Raw genomic sequence first — 18,541 nt, 5'->3', positions numbered from 1 at the left:
TTTATGAATTTACCAATAATATATCATAACATCAAGAATTATTTCGTAAATTATGCTAACTGTTGTTGTATTGAAATTGTTTTACAGCAGAACTGTCAAACCGTGCGTCAATAAATTCTCTCATAGAAAATATGTCCATACAAAACAAATATCGGACGACGGGGGACACATCAAAGGAAAAACAAAATTGTTGGTTTTATTTAATTCCGAACACTTTCATATCTATTCACCTTTTAAACCTTCCCTGGACTTCCACAAATAATTCAAGACCAAAATTAGCTAAATCGGATGTGACATCACTTATTGACAGTCAAAAACTACCACCTATTCCAAAAAGAATACGGGCTTTTTTTTCATCAAAAAATATGTTTAGAAAGTAATATCGTAGAATTAAACTTATTATTTAATAGCCTGATGGCGCTCGCTCCAATCTCAATCAGTGGAATCATTAAGAAAGTCATTTATGTTATAGTAACCGTATCGTAATACTTTGTTTTGAACATTTTCTAGGATCTTTTTTTATAAAGTTCCTTTAACTTTGTTCCTCGTGTTAACATTATAATTGTCACTATGTTCCATAAACAATGTTTGAGACGTTTAAGTTATAATCATTTAAAATGCAAATAATTAATATCTTCATCTTTAATGAATAAAACAAGGCATCATGTACACTTAGTTCTATCTTTGAATTAAGCTGATAATTTAATGAATAAAGCTAAGTTCATATGGCCGCGCGGCACCGCGCGCCGACGCGCGATGTGAGAGTTCACATGACAGGGTATATACGAGCGCCAGTCTGGCATTAACATTGATATACAATGGACGTGGAGGAGGCAATTTGCTTGTGGATTTTATATAGAAGACTGAGACGTCGCAGAAGACGACAAAGGCGATACTGGGTGCATCCAATATTAAGTGACAGACTTTCTTCAAGCCTGTTTGTCACCTTATACCCTAAGTTGAGGTTACATGAAGAATTTTTTTTTAATTATTTCCGTATGTCAGTTGCAACCTTTGATTTTTTATACGATTTCATTGAAAATGATTTAAAATCCAGTGAAAATGCTGTAAGATATTGCATATCACCAAAAGAAAAACTCATTGTAACATTGCGGTAAGTTAACTGTTTATTAATCATAATCACAGTAAAAATTATAAAAAATAAGAAATTATGAGCGAGGCTTCTTGGCAAATTAACTTTTAGTTTAATTGAACAGATCTAATTCTTGAGAATCTTCGTATGACGGGTCACAAGTAACATCACCCGGGGGTGATGTTGCTTGCGATGAACTTGTGGGAGGTGAAGTGTATGAACTAGTTGTATAGCCATATTGTGTTGATTCTCTATCAGAGTACTGCATTGGGTTGCTATATTGAGAACTTTGAAATGAAGCATGATAGTTTCTGGGTGGTCGTTGTGAGCTATATGAAGTAGACGGGTAGTTAAAATCTTCAAGTGGCTGTGCTCGTGTAGCTTGGTATCGTTCTAATAAATTATAAATTTCAATTTTCAGTTTTAAACGCCGGTTTTCAGGAACTTTTTTTATTTCCCTAACCAATGAAAGACAAAATAATTTATCTTCATCGTCATCTTTCTTTTCTGCTGCATTATTATTTCGAGTATTTATGCTTTGTTGTAAAAGATTTGCAAAATGTTCATCGGCAGGGTGAAGTTTGAATTTTTTCCGGGGCACATTTTCTGTTGAAGCTTGAACGCCGCTGCTGTTAACTGCACTATCCAAATCAGGATTCTCTGTAACTTCCGCAACATCAAGGCTGTTGTCAGTTTTTCGTTTCTGGACAACTTGTTTAAGAAATGACAATCTTATAAATACGAAAATGAAGATGGTGTTGATGCTGAGGAACCAGACTTCAAATGTTTTGTTTTCTTAAGTTCTTTTACATAGGCATCTCGTAAATTTTTCCATTTTTTTTGCAAAATCGATCCTAGAAAGTAAATAATTAATTATTAGTTTTCATTGCAAAACTATTGAAAAATGTTGTACGATACGGGTGCATAAAGAGTCCTTATGACCTACTCGTACTTTATGCAAATTGTACTTTGTGCACTTTAGGCTCACGTGCCACACTGTAAACACTCGCTATGAATGTGTTTTCTTTGTAGCACTTATTCAGTAAAGATTTCCTTAAAAGAAATAGACATAGACATAGAATTAGGAATAGGAATAGGAGTAGGAATAGGAGTAAGTAGGGGTAGGAATAGGTATGGGAATAGGAATTTGACGAGGAATAGGAGTAGGAATAGAAATGGAATATTTATCGTGGCACGTGAGCATATGCACTTTATGCTCGCGTGCCACACTGTAAACACTCGCTATGCTTGTGTTTTCACTGTAGCACTTATTCGGTAAAGATCTACTTTATGCACGTGTATCTTAAATAACTATTATGTTACAGGTACCTAGCAACTGGTTCTTCATTTGCAGAGTTACAATATGGTTATAAAATTGGCAAGTCTACGATATCGGGTATAATTAAGCAAGTGTGCCAAGTTTTTTGGAGAAATTTAAAAACTTTGGTCATGAGTCCACCAACAAAAGAAATCTGGACACAAATATCTATACAATTTGAAAATAAAGCATATTTTCCAAATTGTGTTGGAGCGTTGGACGGCAAACACGTTCGTTTAATACAGCCACCAGAATCAGGATCAATGTATTACAATTATAAACACTTTTTCTCATTAGTTTTAATGGCTTTATGTGATGCTAACTATTGCTTCATATGGATAGACGTTGGAGCTTACGGAAAAGACAGTGATTCGGGTGTTTTCAAGGAAACGTCATTATTCAAAAAACTCTCAGAAAATTCGTTGAACTTACCAGAGCCTAGATCTATCACAAATAATGAGAGCGATGCATTTAAACTACCATACGTAATTGTAGCTGACGAGGCTTTCGCTATGACTAAAAATTTGATGAGACCCTATGGTGGTAAAATGTTGTCAAAAGAAAAAAAAATATTTAACTACCGCCTTTCTTTAGCACGAAGGTATGTCGAATGTACATTTGGCATAATGTGTAACAAGTGGCGTATCTTACACCGGCCAATAGACGTGAAGATAGATTTTGCTGTTGATATCGTCAAAGCTATTTGTGTTTTACATAACTTGGTAAGGATGAGAGATGGTATAAATCAGGATGATATGATCAATCCAGCGCCATTACCTAATGTGAATCCAACTAACAGTGGACGAGCAATCCATGAAGTAGATAATATTCGAACTAAATTCACAAATTATTTTGTTACTGAAGGTAAATTAGATTGGCAAGATAAAATGGTGTAATAGGTGATGATTTTATAAAACTTATTTTAAATAAATAAAACTAATTAAAAAACAACTTACCCAAATTTTTCTTTTTTTCTTCGGAATCATCATTTTTGCAAAAAATTAAAACTAGTTCTTCCCAAGACCTTCTTTTTAATATTTTATTTGAATAATCCTTAGAGTTAAGATTCCAAATCGCATCTCTTTTTTCGATTTCGTCGATAAGCAAATCGATAGGCACAATGTCATCTTCGGTACTCATTGCATCGATCTATGTGTCTTTCCGTCTCAAGGCGCGCGGATCAACTGAACAGGTCGATACAGGTTTGAAATACTTGGGCCGCGCGGCAGCGCGCGGTTCTAGATCTTGCGCGCGGGTCAGAGCGCGCCGCGCGTTGGCGTGCGGTACCGCGCGGTAATGTAGACGATAATTATCGTTTATATTGATCTTGTGCCGCGCGGTTCGTAGTTCCGCGCGGTACCGCGCGGCCATATGAACTTAGCCTAAAAGTCAATGCAGAGCATTTATAACTACCACCAGTGACGTTATTTATTAACACTTAAAACATTTTAGCTAAAGTAGCGGCATCCTGGTTAAAACTGAAATAGTTAAACATATAGAATTAAGCTCTTAAATCAATAAGTAGTAAGACCAGTTCTCAATGGTCACGGTTAATTGAAGCTGGAATGTTGACAGTTCTCTCCAGCTTCCTTTTCTCTATTTATTTTAACTTGCCGGAACTTATTTATCTAGCGTTATCTTACTTGGGATTAAATTTTTATTATATTTTATACATCGAAACTTAATGAATAATGACGAAAGAGTTACTAGTTCATTATAATTATAAGTTTATAATATTCATGGAAAACAATAATTTATAATACCTGATGGTAGCGTATATGATAGTAACTTCGGAAGTCTTGTTAAACCTAAAATTTCAGTCAAAGTCGAAAAACAAGCATATACGCACTTAAAGTATTGGGAATGGAATATTTCCACTGTTCCTGTCATATTACAATCTTTTTAATTTATTTATTTATTCGGAAACCCAAAAATAGCAGACTAATACATAAATTACATCCAAAATTAAATATATATATATCTAAGTGTACAGATAACTTACAGGATTACACATCTTTCATTATCTGTTACCTTCCCGACCATACTATACAACTTGTTTAAAATTAAATATTATGTTAGTAAAATTACAGTTTATCTAAATATTATGTTAAAATTAAGTCCAATACAGAACCACAGTATTTACTTCTTATATGGTCCTATGGTATATTGTTATGGGGCAGTGCGGCCGATATTAATACTATCTTTGTGCTGCAGAAGAGGGCTATTCGCGCGATTTATAACCTAGGTCCTAAAGAATCATTAAGAGAAAAATTTAATGAAATAAACATTTTGACTGTTGCTTCTCAATACATTTTCGATAATGTTTTGTATGTTTATAAGCACATTGAGGAATTTTCTAGAAACTGTGACATTCATAATGTTAACACGAGGAACAAACATAAACTTGTTATGCCCACTACTCGGTTGGGTCGAGTTAGTAAGTCTTTTGTTGGGCGATGTATATGCTTCTACAATATGATCCCAGAAAATGTACAAAACAAATGTGTTACGAAATTTAAAAGAATTGTTAAAAAACGTTTGTGTGGGAAAGGTTATTATAGCATAAACGATTTTCTTAATGACACCACGGACTGGGAATAAAGCGAACACCCTCAGGCTCTTTAATTATAAATGTTTATTGTACGATATTACATTGTAATCCATATTTTATATTAAAAAAAAAGCCTGCTGAGTTTCTTGCGCCCATTCTTCTCAGCTCTGAGGCAGTCTCTTTTGAATGGGTGGTAGATTTTGACGTTCAATAAGTGATTTTAAATCCTATTTTGAATAAAAATATTTGAATTTGAATATAAATTTTAGTACATTTATTTATAAATATTGTATACCCATCTGTACCAATGTCCAAGTCTGGTATTTTATTTAGGTACTCATTATATTCTCTTACCATTCGCGGTTTGTATTTACTTTCATTAGTGCAAAAAATGGAAGTTGGCTTCGAAGGGCACTTCGAGGTACATTAATACATAATTTCGTCAGCAAGTCTGGGCTATCAATTAAGTTGTGAAACAGTTTATGTAAGAACTTTAAGTCTAACAATTTACGCCTTTCTTCTTCTTAATTGAAAAGTCCTTGGTTTTAAAAATCGATAACCATTTATTTATTTAAAAAAAGATTCTCGGTCTTGTCACAAGGTCTTTTCAAACTTGTTTAGTCGTTGAGAAAATGGAAGTGACTCGAGAAAATTCTAGAGCGATGATTTATTATGACTTTCGAAGTGGTTTAACACAAAAACAGTGTGTTGACCGGATGATTTCTGCATTTGGTGATGAAGCCCCATCTAAAACCACAATTTATCGCTGGTTTGCTGAATTTCAACGTGGACGTGTCAAGCTCACTGATGATCCCCGTCAATGTCGCCCAAAAACTGTAGTCACCAAAGAAAACGTTGATGCTGTGCGTAAGCTGATTGAGGAAGATCGACATGTGACATACCGCGAAATTCAGGCAACTTTAGATATTGGCATGAGTCAAATAATCTTGCATGAACAATTAGGTGTAAAAAAGTTGTTTTCCCGATGGATACCGCACTTGCTCTGTGAAGAGCATAAAGCGGCTCGCGTTACTTTTTGCGTCAGAACTCTCGAAAGATTCCACGCAGGAACCTCAAATGCTGTTTACAACATCGTATCAGTTGACGAATCCTAGATATACGCGTACGAACCCGAAACAAAAAACCAGTCACGAGTTTGGGTGTTTGAAAATGAGTTAAAGCCAACAAAAATTGTTCGTTAACGGAGTGTTGCAAAAAAAATGGTGGCCACGTTTGTCTCCAAAACCGGCCATGTTGCGACTATTCCTCTTGAGGGACAAAGAACGGTTAATGCAGAATGGTATGCTAGCATTTGTTTGCCACAGGTCGTTTCTAAACTCCGTAAAGAGAATTGCAACCGCCGCATCATCCTCCATTACGACAATGCGAGTTCTCACACCGTGCACAGAACAAAAGAGTTTTTAGAGCAAGAAAACATACAATTATTAGACTATCCGCCGTACAGCCCCAACCTAAGCCCTAATGATTTCTATACTTTCCATAAAATAAAGAATAAATTGCGTGGTCAGAGATTTTCATCACCTGAAGAAGCTGTGGACGTCTACAAAACGGCCATTTTGGAGACCCCAACTTCCGAATGGAATGGTTGCTTCAATGATTGGTTCCATCGTATGGAAAAATGTGTCAAATTTCGCGGAGAATACTTCAAAAGCAATAAATACATTTTTAAATAGCAATGTTGTGTCACTTCCTTGATTTCCGAAATTTTCAGTGCCGCCCTCGTACCATCCACAAATAACTATCGTAACAGCATATTTGATTATTACAGCCCTTTTAAGAGTATACAGTGATAAGATAATATCTACTTAATGATATATAATAATACTGAGGATGGACCACTCTGGTCCAGGTAGTATGTTAACGTCATTGATATACATTTACGAGTAGTATATGTAAAAGGAGGTGATACTTTATGTAATATTTACAGGCGCTGTTCGACTGAAATGATTAGTGCGCTTGGATTTTAAACCTGTAGATAGGAGAATTCGAGTGTCTAGGTGCTAAAATCGTTATTGTGCGTAAACACGTTTTGTGTATTATTTCTATTTGCTTCAGGGTAGATCCCGTTTAGTAAGATAAGATTAAAAATGTATTAGTTAAAAAAAATAAGTATAATAATAAATAAATTTAATTTTTTTGTAAGTATCGGATTAAATTGATGACAATTGTTTAACAATAGGTGCTCCTAAAAAATAATGAATTTTTATTTTAGACTGCCGATAAATGTTGACTTAAAAGTACCACTTTGTTGACTCGATTATGAATAGCAAGGAATTGTGAATAATATTTTAAAATATTAATATGTTAGTGAATAACATATTAATATTTCATTACTGAACAGATTGTAATGTCATTCATTACAACGAATATCAATATTTTTTTTATAAAATCTGCCATTAGTCCAAATGCTTTAATCAGATTTCATTTTTTAAATCCTCTATTAAAGATAGAGTAAACAGTTAGCTTATTGCCCACATTAAAACACCCAATGTCCTTATAACAATTAAATCATCAAAACGAGTGTTGTAATGAAATTCAGTACGTTATATCATCCGTTTTCATAATAACACTCCTTTGGATGATATTATGGTTACAAGGACTGGCTTTTTTAATGTTAGCAGTAAGCTAACTGATTCATAATCTTTTATAGAGGATTCATATTATGGGTGTAGATAAAGTCTTGTATGCAACTGTTGATAATTAGGTATTAAAACACTCATGTGATACTACTATTATCACATTTGTGTTACTAACCCTTATTACACAACAGTTGCATAAATAACTATTTGTGAGATCACAGCCTGTAATTTGTCAACTACTAAGTATTCAGACTGAAACTAGCCGCATTATTTTCAGACTAAATGTGCAATCATTTGTATTCATAATGTTTGTAGCCAGACGATTTCTATGTCCTTCAAGTCTTCGTTTAAACGCCACTAAAGACCTTTGTATTTTTTATTTTACAATTGGGTTTTCCAGATATTCATTCACTTCCTTGTTCCTTATGTACCATGTCGCATTGTTCAGAAATGTTAGTAGATGAAGTCTGAGCTTATTGCATCAATAACCAATATTCGTTATATATTGCAAGTATGTTTTAACATCTTAAAACTCAGATAAATTCACTGTTCACATTTTTAAATCGTATAATGAGTAACATGCTTGTGGAATATTGCTTTCATCGCGTATTTAATATTATATAGTAGCTATATTTTGACTAGAGTAGGCCAATTATTTAATTTAAAAGTTTTAATTATTTCTCCAGGGCTTACAACACTGAAATTCAAAATTTGTGCACATTCTCTAACATTTTCCAGAAGATAATAATAAAATAAAATAACAACTCTGCGGAAATAGTAAAAAGAACACTGTTCTTTTCATATTTTATGTATATAAAAATGTATGTTCACCGTTTACTGTTGAGACATAAACGGGATCAGTCGGAAAAACGTTGTATTATTTATTTAATTTTAACTTTTAACTTTTGACAGAATGAATTCTGTCTGTGCAGCTGCTTATAATATATTTGTTTCGTCGTTACATTTAAGTTTAAACTGATAGATATAAAAGTAATTTCAACTTAATTATATTTCGTTTTGTAACATGCTCCAGACGCGGTGAGTCAAGAACCAAAGATCTTAGAAAACAATTGCAAGCATTTAATATAATAAGCAAATTTAATTTCATATGTTACAAACGCATTTACGACTGCCTCGCTTAATATAATTTCAATAAAACACACACAACAATAACGTTTTACTTCAGCGCTCGTAACTTGTTCGACAACAATGGCACCACGTGATGAATTATTATCAATTTTCCTTCTACCTCAGCTCGCACCAAACAAAAAGTCGTGATCACGTCTCAAGAGAGAACGTAACGGCGACGGAGATATATTTAATCCATTATTTGTTCAAATGTCTATCTAAGAGATACTCAGTATAAAGACGAACACAAGTCGCTTTGTGGCAAATCGAAAGTAATTTTCTATCGTTATTTGATATATTTTGAATGTATGTATTGATTCTTTTACCAAATATATTTAAATAGAGCTATTGCTAGGTTTGAGATAGTAATCGTTCTACTTTAAAAGTAATATACTTTATATATAGATTACTATTTCGGCTTGTTCATTTAATTCTTCAATTGGCAGCAATAATATATGTGCCATCTAATAACAACTTACCATATACTTTAGAAAATGTTACCAATTTTTACTAAGAATGGTTCTGTAGAAACTCAAAATGCAAAATCACTATTAGATGAATTTAATTTATTGGGTTTAGAACATGGAAACTATTAAAAATTTATATAATAACTATTGAGACATTGTCAACTTGACAACATGAGTAACTTTTCTGCCTCCACTAATCGTTCGCTGATTTCATTAGTCAGTGAAGATTCAACTCATCCATGTATAATAAATGATGCTTCAAATATATCACTTAGCCCCATGGAAGACAAAACAATAGAGAACAATATAATTTAAAAAAATGTAGGTACGATAAAATTATAGATTTACTTAACAATCTTAATTGGCATAATATTTTTTATGTGCCACGGTAGATTGCGCATTAAAATGTTTTTATGATGATATTTATACATGCATCAGCCTGATGGTACGTAAATGTAAAATAAATAAGAACATCTGCTTTCCCATTTAGTACAATAATACACTTAATAAAAGTTTCAGAGAAAATCTAAATCTAAAGCTCTAAGGTAGCTTCCCAATTAGTCGACAGAGTGCAACGTGGGCACTTTCCGACTTCAGTGATGGTTTGGTGGGGTATTAGCTTTGAAGGAGTGACTGAGCCATACTTTTGTGAAAAAGGTATTAAAACATCAGTACAAGTGTATAAAAATACCATTCTTGAGAAGGTAGTTAAGCCCCTTAACAACACTATATTTATTAACGAAGAATGGTCCTTCCATCAAGACACGGCGCCGGGTCATAAAGTTTTTTTATTTTGTTATACGCAATCTTGGTTGGATACTAACGTTTCGGACTTCATCAGAGCTGAAGACTGGCCTTCGTCTAGTCCCGATCTTAATCCGCTGGATTATGATTTTTGGTCAGTTTTAGAAAGACAGCTGGGTCTAAACACTTAATAATTTGAAGTCCCTAAAACAATCCGTACGATTGGCAGTGAAGAATTCTCCCATGAAAAGAGTGCGTGCTTCTATTGATATTGCTCAAAATGTTATTTTGTTTTTTTTTTTTTCTTTGCTTCAGTTTTTATGGCAAGACTAGGTATATTATTCACAGTTATTGTTATATTATATAATCACATTTAAAGTTCCATTCAAACCGCATGTACATTCCGCCATTGTTATTCGACACACCTCTGTTATCTTGTTAATAATACAATATCTGAGTGGAAGAACATACTTTCATAATATTACAAATTTCAGTCATATACTCGTACCACTGTGATTCCACGTGTACGTAAATGGAATTTTAAAACAGAATCTCTTCCAGCAGTGCGGTTCGTATAAATTAATTTGTTCCTGACCTGTTTAATAATTTCCGGAGCACTTCCAACAGCGATTTCAACGAAATTACAGCCAGTCGCTTCAAATTTGTAATTTAAATCAAAGATTTAGATATCGTTTTTAATAGTAAAACTTTAATTTTTAATATTCTGTTCGTTTAGATTAAAAGTTGATATATTATTTGTGACTGTTAGACACATATCATAAATATATTTATAAAATCTAACATTACCTCGGAGAAGTTATGCATAAATAAGAAGTAATGGCAATTCGATTGATTTTTTTAATATAAGAACACAAATATACTTTCTTCCATCTACAACCAAGCTGTCGAATGAGCTTCCTTGTGCGGTGTATCCAGGATACGATATGGGTACCTTAAAAAAAAAGCGTTAATTTAAAAGGCACGGTAAAGGTCCTATGCAGTGATTCGTCTGGTATTATAAGAGAACGTGGGTAGCGGTGATCACTTAACATCAGGTGACACGTAAGCTCGTTTGTCCTCTTCCAAAAACCATCTACTACAACCAGGAAATAGTTAAGCATAAATAAGAAATAATGGCAATGAACAAATTTATTTATTTATGCTCTTGCATTCTTTGGCTCCTCTTGAAAGCGAAACGAGGGAAAGGGCCACCTAATGGAATTCAGTTACCACCACACATTCTTCTGCTACACCAGAGAAATAACAGTAGTGTTTCCGGCCTCTTAGGAAGATGAATGTACTTTGAAGGAACCCATGTTATATCATCCTGAAAACACCGCACATAAAAGCGCATTCCACAAACTGCTCTAACGTAGCAGAGAGATACTATACACTTACTGTAAAGCCACACATCCAGATGATGAGAATGATATAAAATTAGTGGCATGTCGTGCGAAGGTGGGATTCGGCGGCAGGAATCAGGTTATTCAGCACTGCGCAATGTAATGCAAGCTAAATGAAAATAAATTACAATATGTTGAAAGAATGATATAAGATTAAATTTTTGATCCAGGTTGTACAGGACATTTACATAATTACAACAAACTACAATTATTTACAAAACAAATTACAATATGTCTTCTTGACCAAGAATATTTGGTTGGAGTAAATGCGGCAATAATGATAATATATGGCAGTCGAAGCTTATTATGGTGTAATTTCTGGAATGTTCCATATTTCGGATTTGTTTGTATACGACGTGATATTTCTATATGTACAGAACGTCATTGATTACATACATAATGTTTGTTTTAACAATAGAAGTAAACATTTACAAATTTAGTTTAAGTATTTCTCACACTTACACAAATAATTTTATGAACGATGCGGGACTCGAACCTACGACCTCTGGTGTTCCGTGCCAACTGGCACGTTAGCTCAGTTAGCTGTCCGAGTGACGTCTCGTCATAAAATCTTATATGCTTTTTTCAACACTCAGGTTGTGGCTTCATCTACAGGATCTACTTTGCAGTTGATAACCTGCTCATCCCCAATATTTGCATATTAGGAAATCAAATTTAATTTGAATATTAATCCTAGAAGTGAGGGTTATCACTTTAAAAACATAACAAATTGTTTCTCACATTTATTATATTATTTTGTATCTGACGCAACACCTACTATGTTAATATTTTATTTTTATTTATTTAGTTTGTATTTTATTTATTTATTTACATAATTATTATTATTAACATAATTAGTGTTGTGTACAGTTTTCAAAGTCTGATTTGAACTAGCATAGCAGAAAGTTAGATCGAAATGTGAAAATTTTGCATAACTATTTGTTTTTTATGGAATCGGTGCACAATTTTATGTATGTGACTGAATGTTAGTTTTGTATAACATTCGGCGTTCATTTTTCTTGAACATAGGCTGCACTAAAGGTATCGGGAATGGAATATTTCCACTGTTCCTGTCGTGTTAAGATCTTTTTAGTTGAAAACTCCTTGGTTTTAAAAATCGAATACCATTTATTTATTTAAAAAAAGATTCTCGGTTTTGTCACAAGGTCTTTTCAAACTTGTTTAGTCGTGGAGAAAATGGAATTGACTCGAGAAAATTCTAGAGCGATGATTTATTATGACTTTCGAAGTGGTTTAACACAAAAACAGTGTGCTGACCGGATGATTTCTGCATTTGGAGATCCCATCCAAAACCACAATTTATCGCTGGTTTGAGGAATTTCAACGTGGATGTGTCAAGCTCAGTGATGATCCCCGTCAAGGTCGTCCAAAAACTGCAGTCACCAAAAAAAACGTTGATGCTGTGCGTAAGCTGATTGAGGAAGATCGACATGTGACATACTGCAAAATTCAGGCAACCTTAGACATTGGCATGAGTCAAATACAATCTTGCATGAACAATTAGGTGTAAAAAAGTTGTTTTCCCGATGGATACCGCATTTATTCTGTGAAGAGCAAAAAGCGGCTCGCGTTACTTGGTGCGTGAGAGCTCTCGAAAGATTCCACGCAGGATCCTCAAATACTGTATACAACATCCTATCAGGTGACGAATCCTGGATATAACTAAAAACCAGTCCTCGTGACTGATTGGGTGTTCGAAAATGAGTTAAAGCCAACAAAAATTGTTCGTTCACGGAGTGTTGCAAAAAAAAAATGGTGGCCACGTTTGTCTCCAAAACCGGCCAGGTTGCGACTGTTCCTCTTGAGGGACAAAGAATGGTTAATGCAGAATGATATGCTAGCATTTGTTTGTCACAGGTCGTTTCTGAACTCCGTAAAGAGAACTGCAACCGCCGCATCATCCTCCACCACGACAATGCGAGTTCTCACACCGCGCACAGAACAAAAGAGTTTTTAGAGCAAGAAAACATAGAATTATTAGACCATTAGCCGTACAGCCCTGACTTAAGCCCTAATGATTTCTATACTTTCCCTAAAATAAAGAATAAATTGCGTGGTCAGAGATTTTCATCACCTGAAGAAGCTGTGGACGCCTACAAAACGGCCATTTTGGAGACCCCCCAACTTCCGAATGTAATGGTTGCTTGAATGATTTGTTCCATCGTATGGAAAAATGTGTCAATTTTCGCGGAGAATTCTTCGAAAAGCAATAAATACATTTTTAAATAGTAATGTTGTGTCACTTCCTTGATTCCCGAAAAATTCAGTGCTGCCCTCGTATAGAACAAAGCTATTATAAACTTTATTCTCGTACATAAATAGCGTTCTATTCCTGACATGAGTATATTCCGCATTATATATACGTTCTAGTAAACATTACCACGAAGCCAGTGCTTGTTTTCAGGTGGAGTTTGTTTTTGGGATTTTGCATAATCGCTAGTTGGCTACGCTTCTGAATATGCATGTGTTGTTCTTTTGTGTGAATGTTGAATATATTAGATGTAAGCTGTAATTTTATAATAAATAACAATAAAACTACATTTAGTTATTTCTTTCGGGTGTCAATTTATTGTATTTTAATCCTACTGCAATCCTGCAAATGATTTAATCAGTTCCAAAATTTATTACTTGTAACTGAGCATCTAAAGAAAGCATTACCGGTGATAGGATCGTCCTTTATTTTTTATGGAATAGGAGGACAAACTAGCGTACGGGTCACCTGGTGTTAAGTGATCACCGCCGCCCACATTCTCTTGCAACACCAGAGGAATCACAAGAGCGTTGCCGGCCTATAAGGAAGGTGTAAGCGCTTTTTTTGAAGGTACCCATAATTTACTTTAATAAAACTTTATGGCAAAAACGTTATCAATACTCTACAGATTTATTTGGTAAATACAATAATTGACATATTAAAATCAAACAGTCAGTAGTGTGTTCGTTAATTCGAGTTTGCTTTGATCCGGATTTCGGATTATTCAAATTACAAACTCACGGTTGCAATTAGTAGGTCCAGTATTGATTAGTATTAGTTTAGTGGTGTCGGTAAAGCGGTGTTCGTAGCAAATACCTCACGGTCTCAGATCTGACCTTTTAGACATTAACAGTCTTAATATTAAGATTGATACATAGATAACTCACACCACGAAGACATAAAATAAAAAGTTGAAATACATAATTTATTAAAAACAGGTATCTTAAAATTGACGTAAATTGTAACTGTAAAAATATAAGTTTCTTGCGTCCATTCTTTCCAGGTCTTAGGCTTTTTGTATGGGTGGTAGTTTTTGACGTTCACTCAGCAGTGGACGTCTTCCGGCTGATGATGATGAAGTGATTATAAATCCTGTTTTAAAAAAATATTTTAATTAGAAAAATAAAATTTTAAAAAGAACAAAAATATTCGAATTTATACGTATTATTTTTTAAATTAAGTTTTTACAGTAATTATAATAAAAAATGAACACTTGATTTATTTCATACTTAAATAAAATTGTTATCACTTTAAAAACATAACAAATAATTTTGATTTACAAGAGCGACATCTCGAGTCAATTTAAGAATATGCAAATATTGAGGTTAAGCAGGTTATCAACAGTAAAATAGATCCTGTAGATAAATCCACAACCTGAGAGTTGAACTATGTATGCTTTTTACAAGATTTTATGACGATACGTCACTCCAACGGTTAGCTTAGTTAGCAGAGCACTGGCACGGAACGCGGGAGGTTGTAGGGTCCAGTCCCGCATCGTTCATAAAATTTAGTTTTTAAATTTCATTTGTGTATTAATCCTAGAAGTGATTCAATCAATTTGCATGATATTGAAAACTGACCCTCTCAACGATGAATACTCTTATCCAATATGTTCAAGTTAGTGATTGAAAATTTATTGCCGCTGAGGTGACACGACAAGCAACCACCGAACTTGCCTACGAAAAGTTGGCGCCTTGACAGGAAATCGAAGGCTTTATCGGAAAAAGTTTTTATTTTTTCTTATTTCAGCTACGTTTTCAACAAAACAAAGGAAGCACTTATCTTTCTGAACTGCACGGTGTCGGTGATGAAACACAATTTGAACATAAAATATCTACTATCACTAGAAGAGTATTCTGAAAAAAAATTATTATTGTTAAAAATTAGGTCTTTACAGGAAACATGTTCAACAAACATAAATGAAGTGTTTGAATAACAAGATAGTGTCAAAAAACTATATGGAAGAATTCTAGAATTGACGTTTTTTGATGCAGTTAGTTCTTATTTTCGCCATTTACGAAGCATGAAGAATTGCACGTGGCGCTTATCTCAAAACTTCCATCATTTGGGCTTCCCAAGAGTTTATGCAAGTGGACCTCCAGCTTCTTCACTGGGCGCAGCATACAGGTTGTTGTTGACGGTTATTGCTCGATCCCGAAGTGAGAGAACGCTGCTAATAAGTCGGGGAAAGTTGCAAGAGAATGTGGGCAGCGGTGATCACTTAACACCAGGTGACCTGTAGTCCTCGTTTTCATTAAAAAAATGAAGATGTACTAAAATTCTAATATGACCAATTATCAGATATCAATTCTAATACAGGCACCATTCATATAAATATCTTTTTTTTTCATTTAGGCTTGGTGTTATATATAATATATATGTATAAATATATTACGTTGATATAAATGGTTACAACTTTCTACTAGTGTCCGATTTTGTACTGCTATAAAGGATTCGCGGCTTGTTCTTAGAATTGTAGCGAATAAAGCGTGGTAACTTTGCATAAAGATGACAATATGTGTCCATCGATAACACACCCATAAATCGTTGAATCACGGGCAAGTGCGGAGCCGGCTTTATTTCAGAAAAAGGAACTTTATTTTTCCAAGTAAGACATGGCAGCAATAAATTTATTATCTTGTTGCTGGACTTAGTTTCAATCATGCTATAATAATATACTCCGCCTGGTCTGACCTCTTCCTGTGGCAGCTGGGTCACGTGATTGGCCTAAGACTACGTCATCAGTTGTGATGACTGTTCTCAAACAAATGTTCAAGTGAAAAACGCTTTACACTTGCTGTATATGTGAGTGACACGACAATAGCGATCAAATGGCGAGCTGTCAGTATGACATATAATCGTAATTTATCGTAACGTAGTCTTAGGACTTTGCTTGAGGAAAATACCAGGCGTAGTATTTTACTATCCAACTAGACACCGCAAGCGTAGTCACAAAGTTCGGCAACTAAAACTACACATAGTGGGCCTACCCGAGCCAGTCTCGAACAATGTGTGACGTTGACGTGCCACGTGTTCTATTAAACTTTGCTTATATTTAATTGAAACTAAAATGCCGGGTTGCGTTGTAAAACTGTGTAAGAATAATACTACAAGAAATATGAAAGACACTGGGATAACATACCATCAGTAATTATTTTGTATTTTATTAATTTCAATGTAAAATAACGCGAAGTATGTTACAAAATTTGAGATATGCCACGCACACAAGCATCTAATAGTTAGTAATAGCCGTAATAAAAAAGCTATTGTTCTTAGGTAGTGAGGTATCTAGTTGGAACGCAACGGAGACCAATCCTTAATCTAAGATTATTATTCTATGCTATCATTCACTGACGAAACATGAGACCATAATTATAATTACTATTAACTTGAAGTATAAAAGTCGTTATATTGGACACACTTGACCATTTCAATAAGTACAACCTTCAAACAACTACACGGTTGGTTGAGGAGTGTAGCGATGAACTTTGATAAATAATATAAAGTATATATTTTCCTCGACCTCTTTTTAATTAATGCAACAATGAAGGGTAGGGTTAACTTTGACAAAATAATTCACCTATCTGTCAAGTATAACCATGATATAAATATTAAATGACAACGTGCTTTCATTATTTAGTATGATTTAAGGGCCGCTTACATAGTTATAATAAAACTCGATATGTGGTAACCGAAAAACGCTTGGCCCATCATTTTCTTTGACAATTTATTGGATGTGAAATATTATAGAAAAAGTGACAATACTTCCGATTGAGAGCGCTCTTAGACGAAAATATATTTCTAAGATGAAATTCTATTACGACGTATGTGAAATAATTTAGCCACACTTCAGTCAAGTTTAGGAATTATAATTGGAAATACAAGTTGATTTGTAACCCACCATAAATAGACACATTAATGTGTTAATACTATCCAAAAGTTATTTAATAAAATATGTGATGCTCGCATTATCGACGATAATTTTATTACTTTACGATTTTATTTGATAAGTTCATCATTTTACAAAAATACAATAAACCTATACGACAATATCAAGTAATCAGTAAAAAAAAGTGTGTATGTTCTTATGTAGGCACGCAAGAATGATTTATTCCTCGTGCTATTCTACGTTTTAAGAAACAACAATTTTGTAAAAATCTTGCAAATCTTTGACAATTAATTATTAGATGATGAATATGGCTGTATGGGCTTGAACCCTTTGCCTGTCCTAATGAAGGACGAAGAAACCAAAAAAAAATACCGAATGACGCAAAAGTCACAAAACCAACTTCCACATGTTACTTATGATTTACAGTGAGGCGCGTGCATCTTAAAATTTCACTCTCATAATTTTTTCATAACGCGCCTAAAGAAGTATAACTTTAAAAACATTTTAATAACTTTAAGAATTTGTTATTTTTAAGTGATTTTCCTCAGATTTGGGGGACTGTATAAATATCATTTGTTTTGAAATTGTATAAGTGGCCTTTGTTCAGCAGTGGACGTCTTCAAGCTGAAATGATGATGATGTACCAACCTGATCATGAGTTCGGGAGCTCTACGAGTCATGAGTTTACTAATGACTTGTCTGAGGCTGTACCGGAGTGCAAGAGTCCTCTAGTGGTGCAGTGCGTAGTCGTAATCGTAATTAATAGTAATCGCAACCCACTTACAACATCGCTTTAAATTCCTATTTTTCTTGAAACAATGCGTAGTGCAATATATAGAACCGTTGATTCTAACGACGAGCAACTAATGTGTATTTTAGATTTTATCAGAATTGCAGTTGCGAGACCGCATTGTACATAAAGTATACAAATTAAATTTGTGTATATTAAACACAGAACATGTATTATATACGAGTACACATAACATGATACATCAGCTTCTTTTGTTGTGCATCGTTTGTGTTAAGCCCGCTACATGCGTAACGATTTATCGTAGCGATTATGTACAGCTAAATTT

The 18,541-nt window shown here is 34.1% G+C and overlaps 3 protein-coding genes across 3 annotated transcripts in view; 2 read left to right on the top strand and 1 right to left on the bottom strand.

Moving 5' to 3' along the window:
- LOC126966939 (WD repeat domain phosphoinositide-interacting protein 3) overlaps positions 1-10,980 on the top strand; it is a 226,287-nt gene extending 215,307 nt beyond the window's left edge. Inside the window, exon 7 of the mRNA XM_050811252.1 lies at positions 10,957-10,980. The gene's annotated coding sequence lies outside the window, so the exon portion shown is untranslated. The remainder of the gene's footprint in view (positions 1-10,956) is intronic.
- Positions 1-18,541, bottom strand: part of LOC126966952 (kinesin-like protein KIF19) — a 426,172-nt gene that overhangs the window by 311,786 nt on the left and 95,845 nt on the right. The window lies entirely within an intron of this gene.
- On the top strand, positions 706-3,362 carry LOC126966937 (uncharacterized). Its single transcript, XM_050811250.1, has 2 exons — positions 706-1,114; positions 2,419-3,362. The coding sequence occupies exons 1-2, from the start codon at positions 819-821 to the stop codon at positions 3,305-3,307; spliced, it is 1,185 nt and encodes a 394-aa protein (XP_050667207.1). The 5' UTR covers positions 706-818; the 3' UTR covers positions 3,308-3,362.

Source organism: Leptidea sinapis, chromosome 11, assembly GCF_905404315.1.
Source record: "Leptidea sinapis chromosome 11, ilLepSina1.1, whole genome shotgun sequence".
In the NCBI taxonomy this organism is placed as follows: Eukaryota; Metazoa; Arthropoda; class Insecta; order Lepidoptera; family Pieridae; genus Leptidea; species Leptidea sinapis.
The sequence above is the reverse complement of the archived record's forward strand: the minus strand, read 5'-3'. Positions and strand labels throughout refer to the sequence as shown.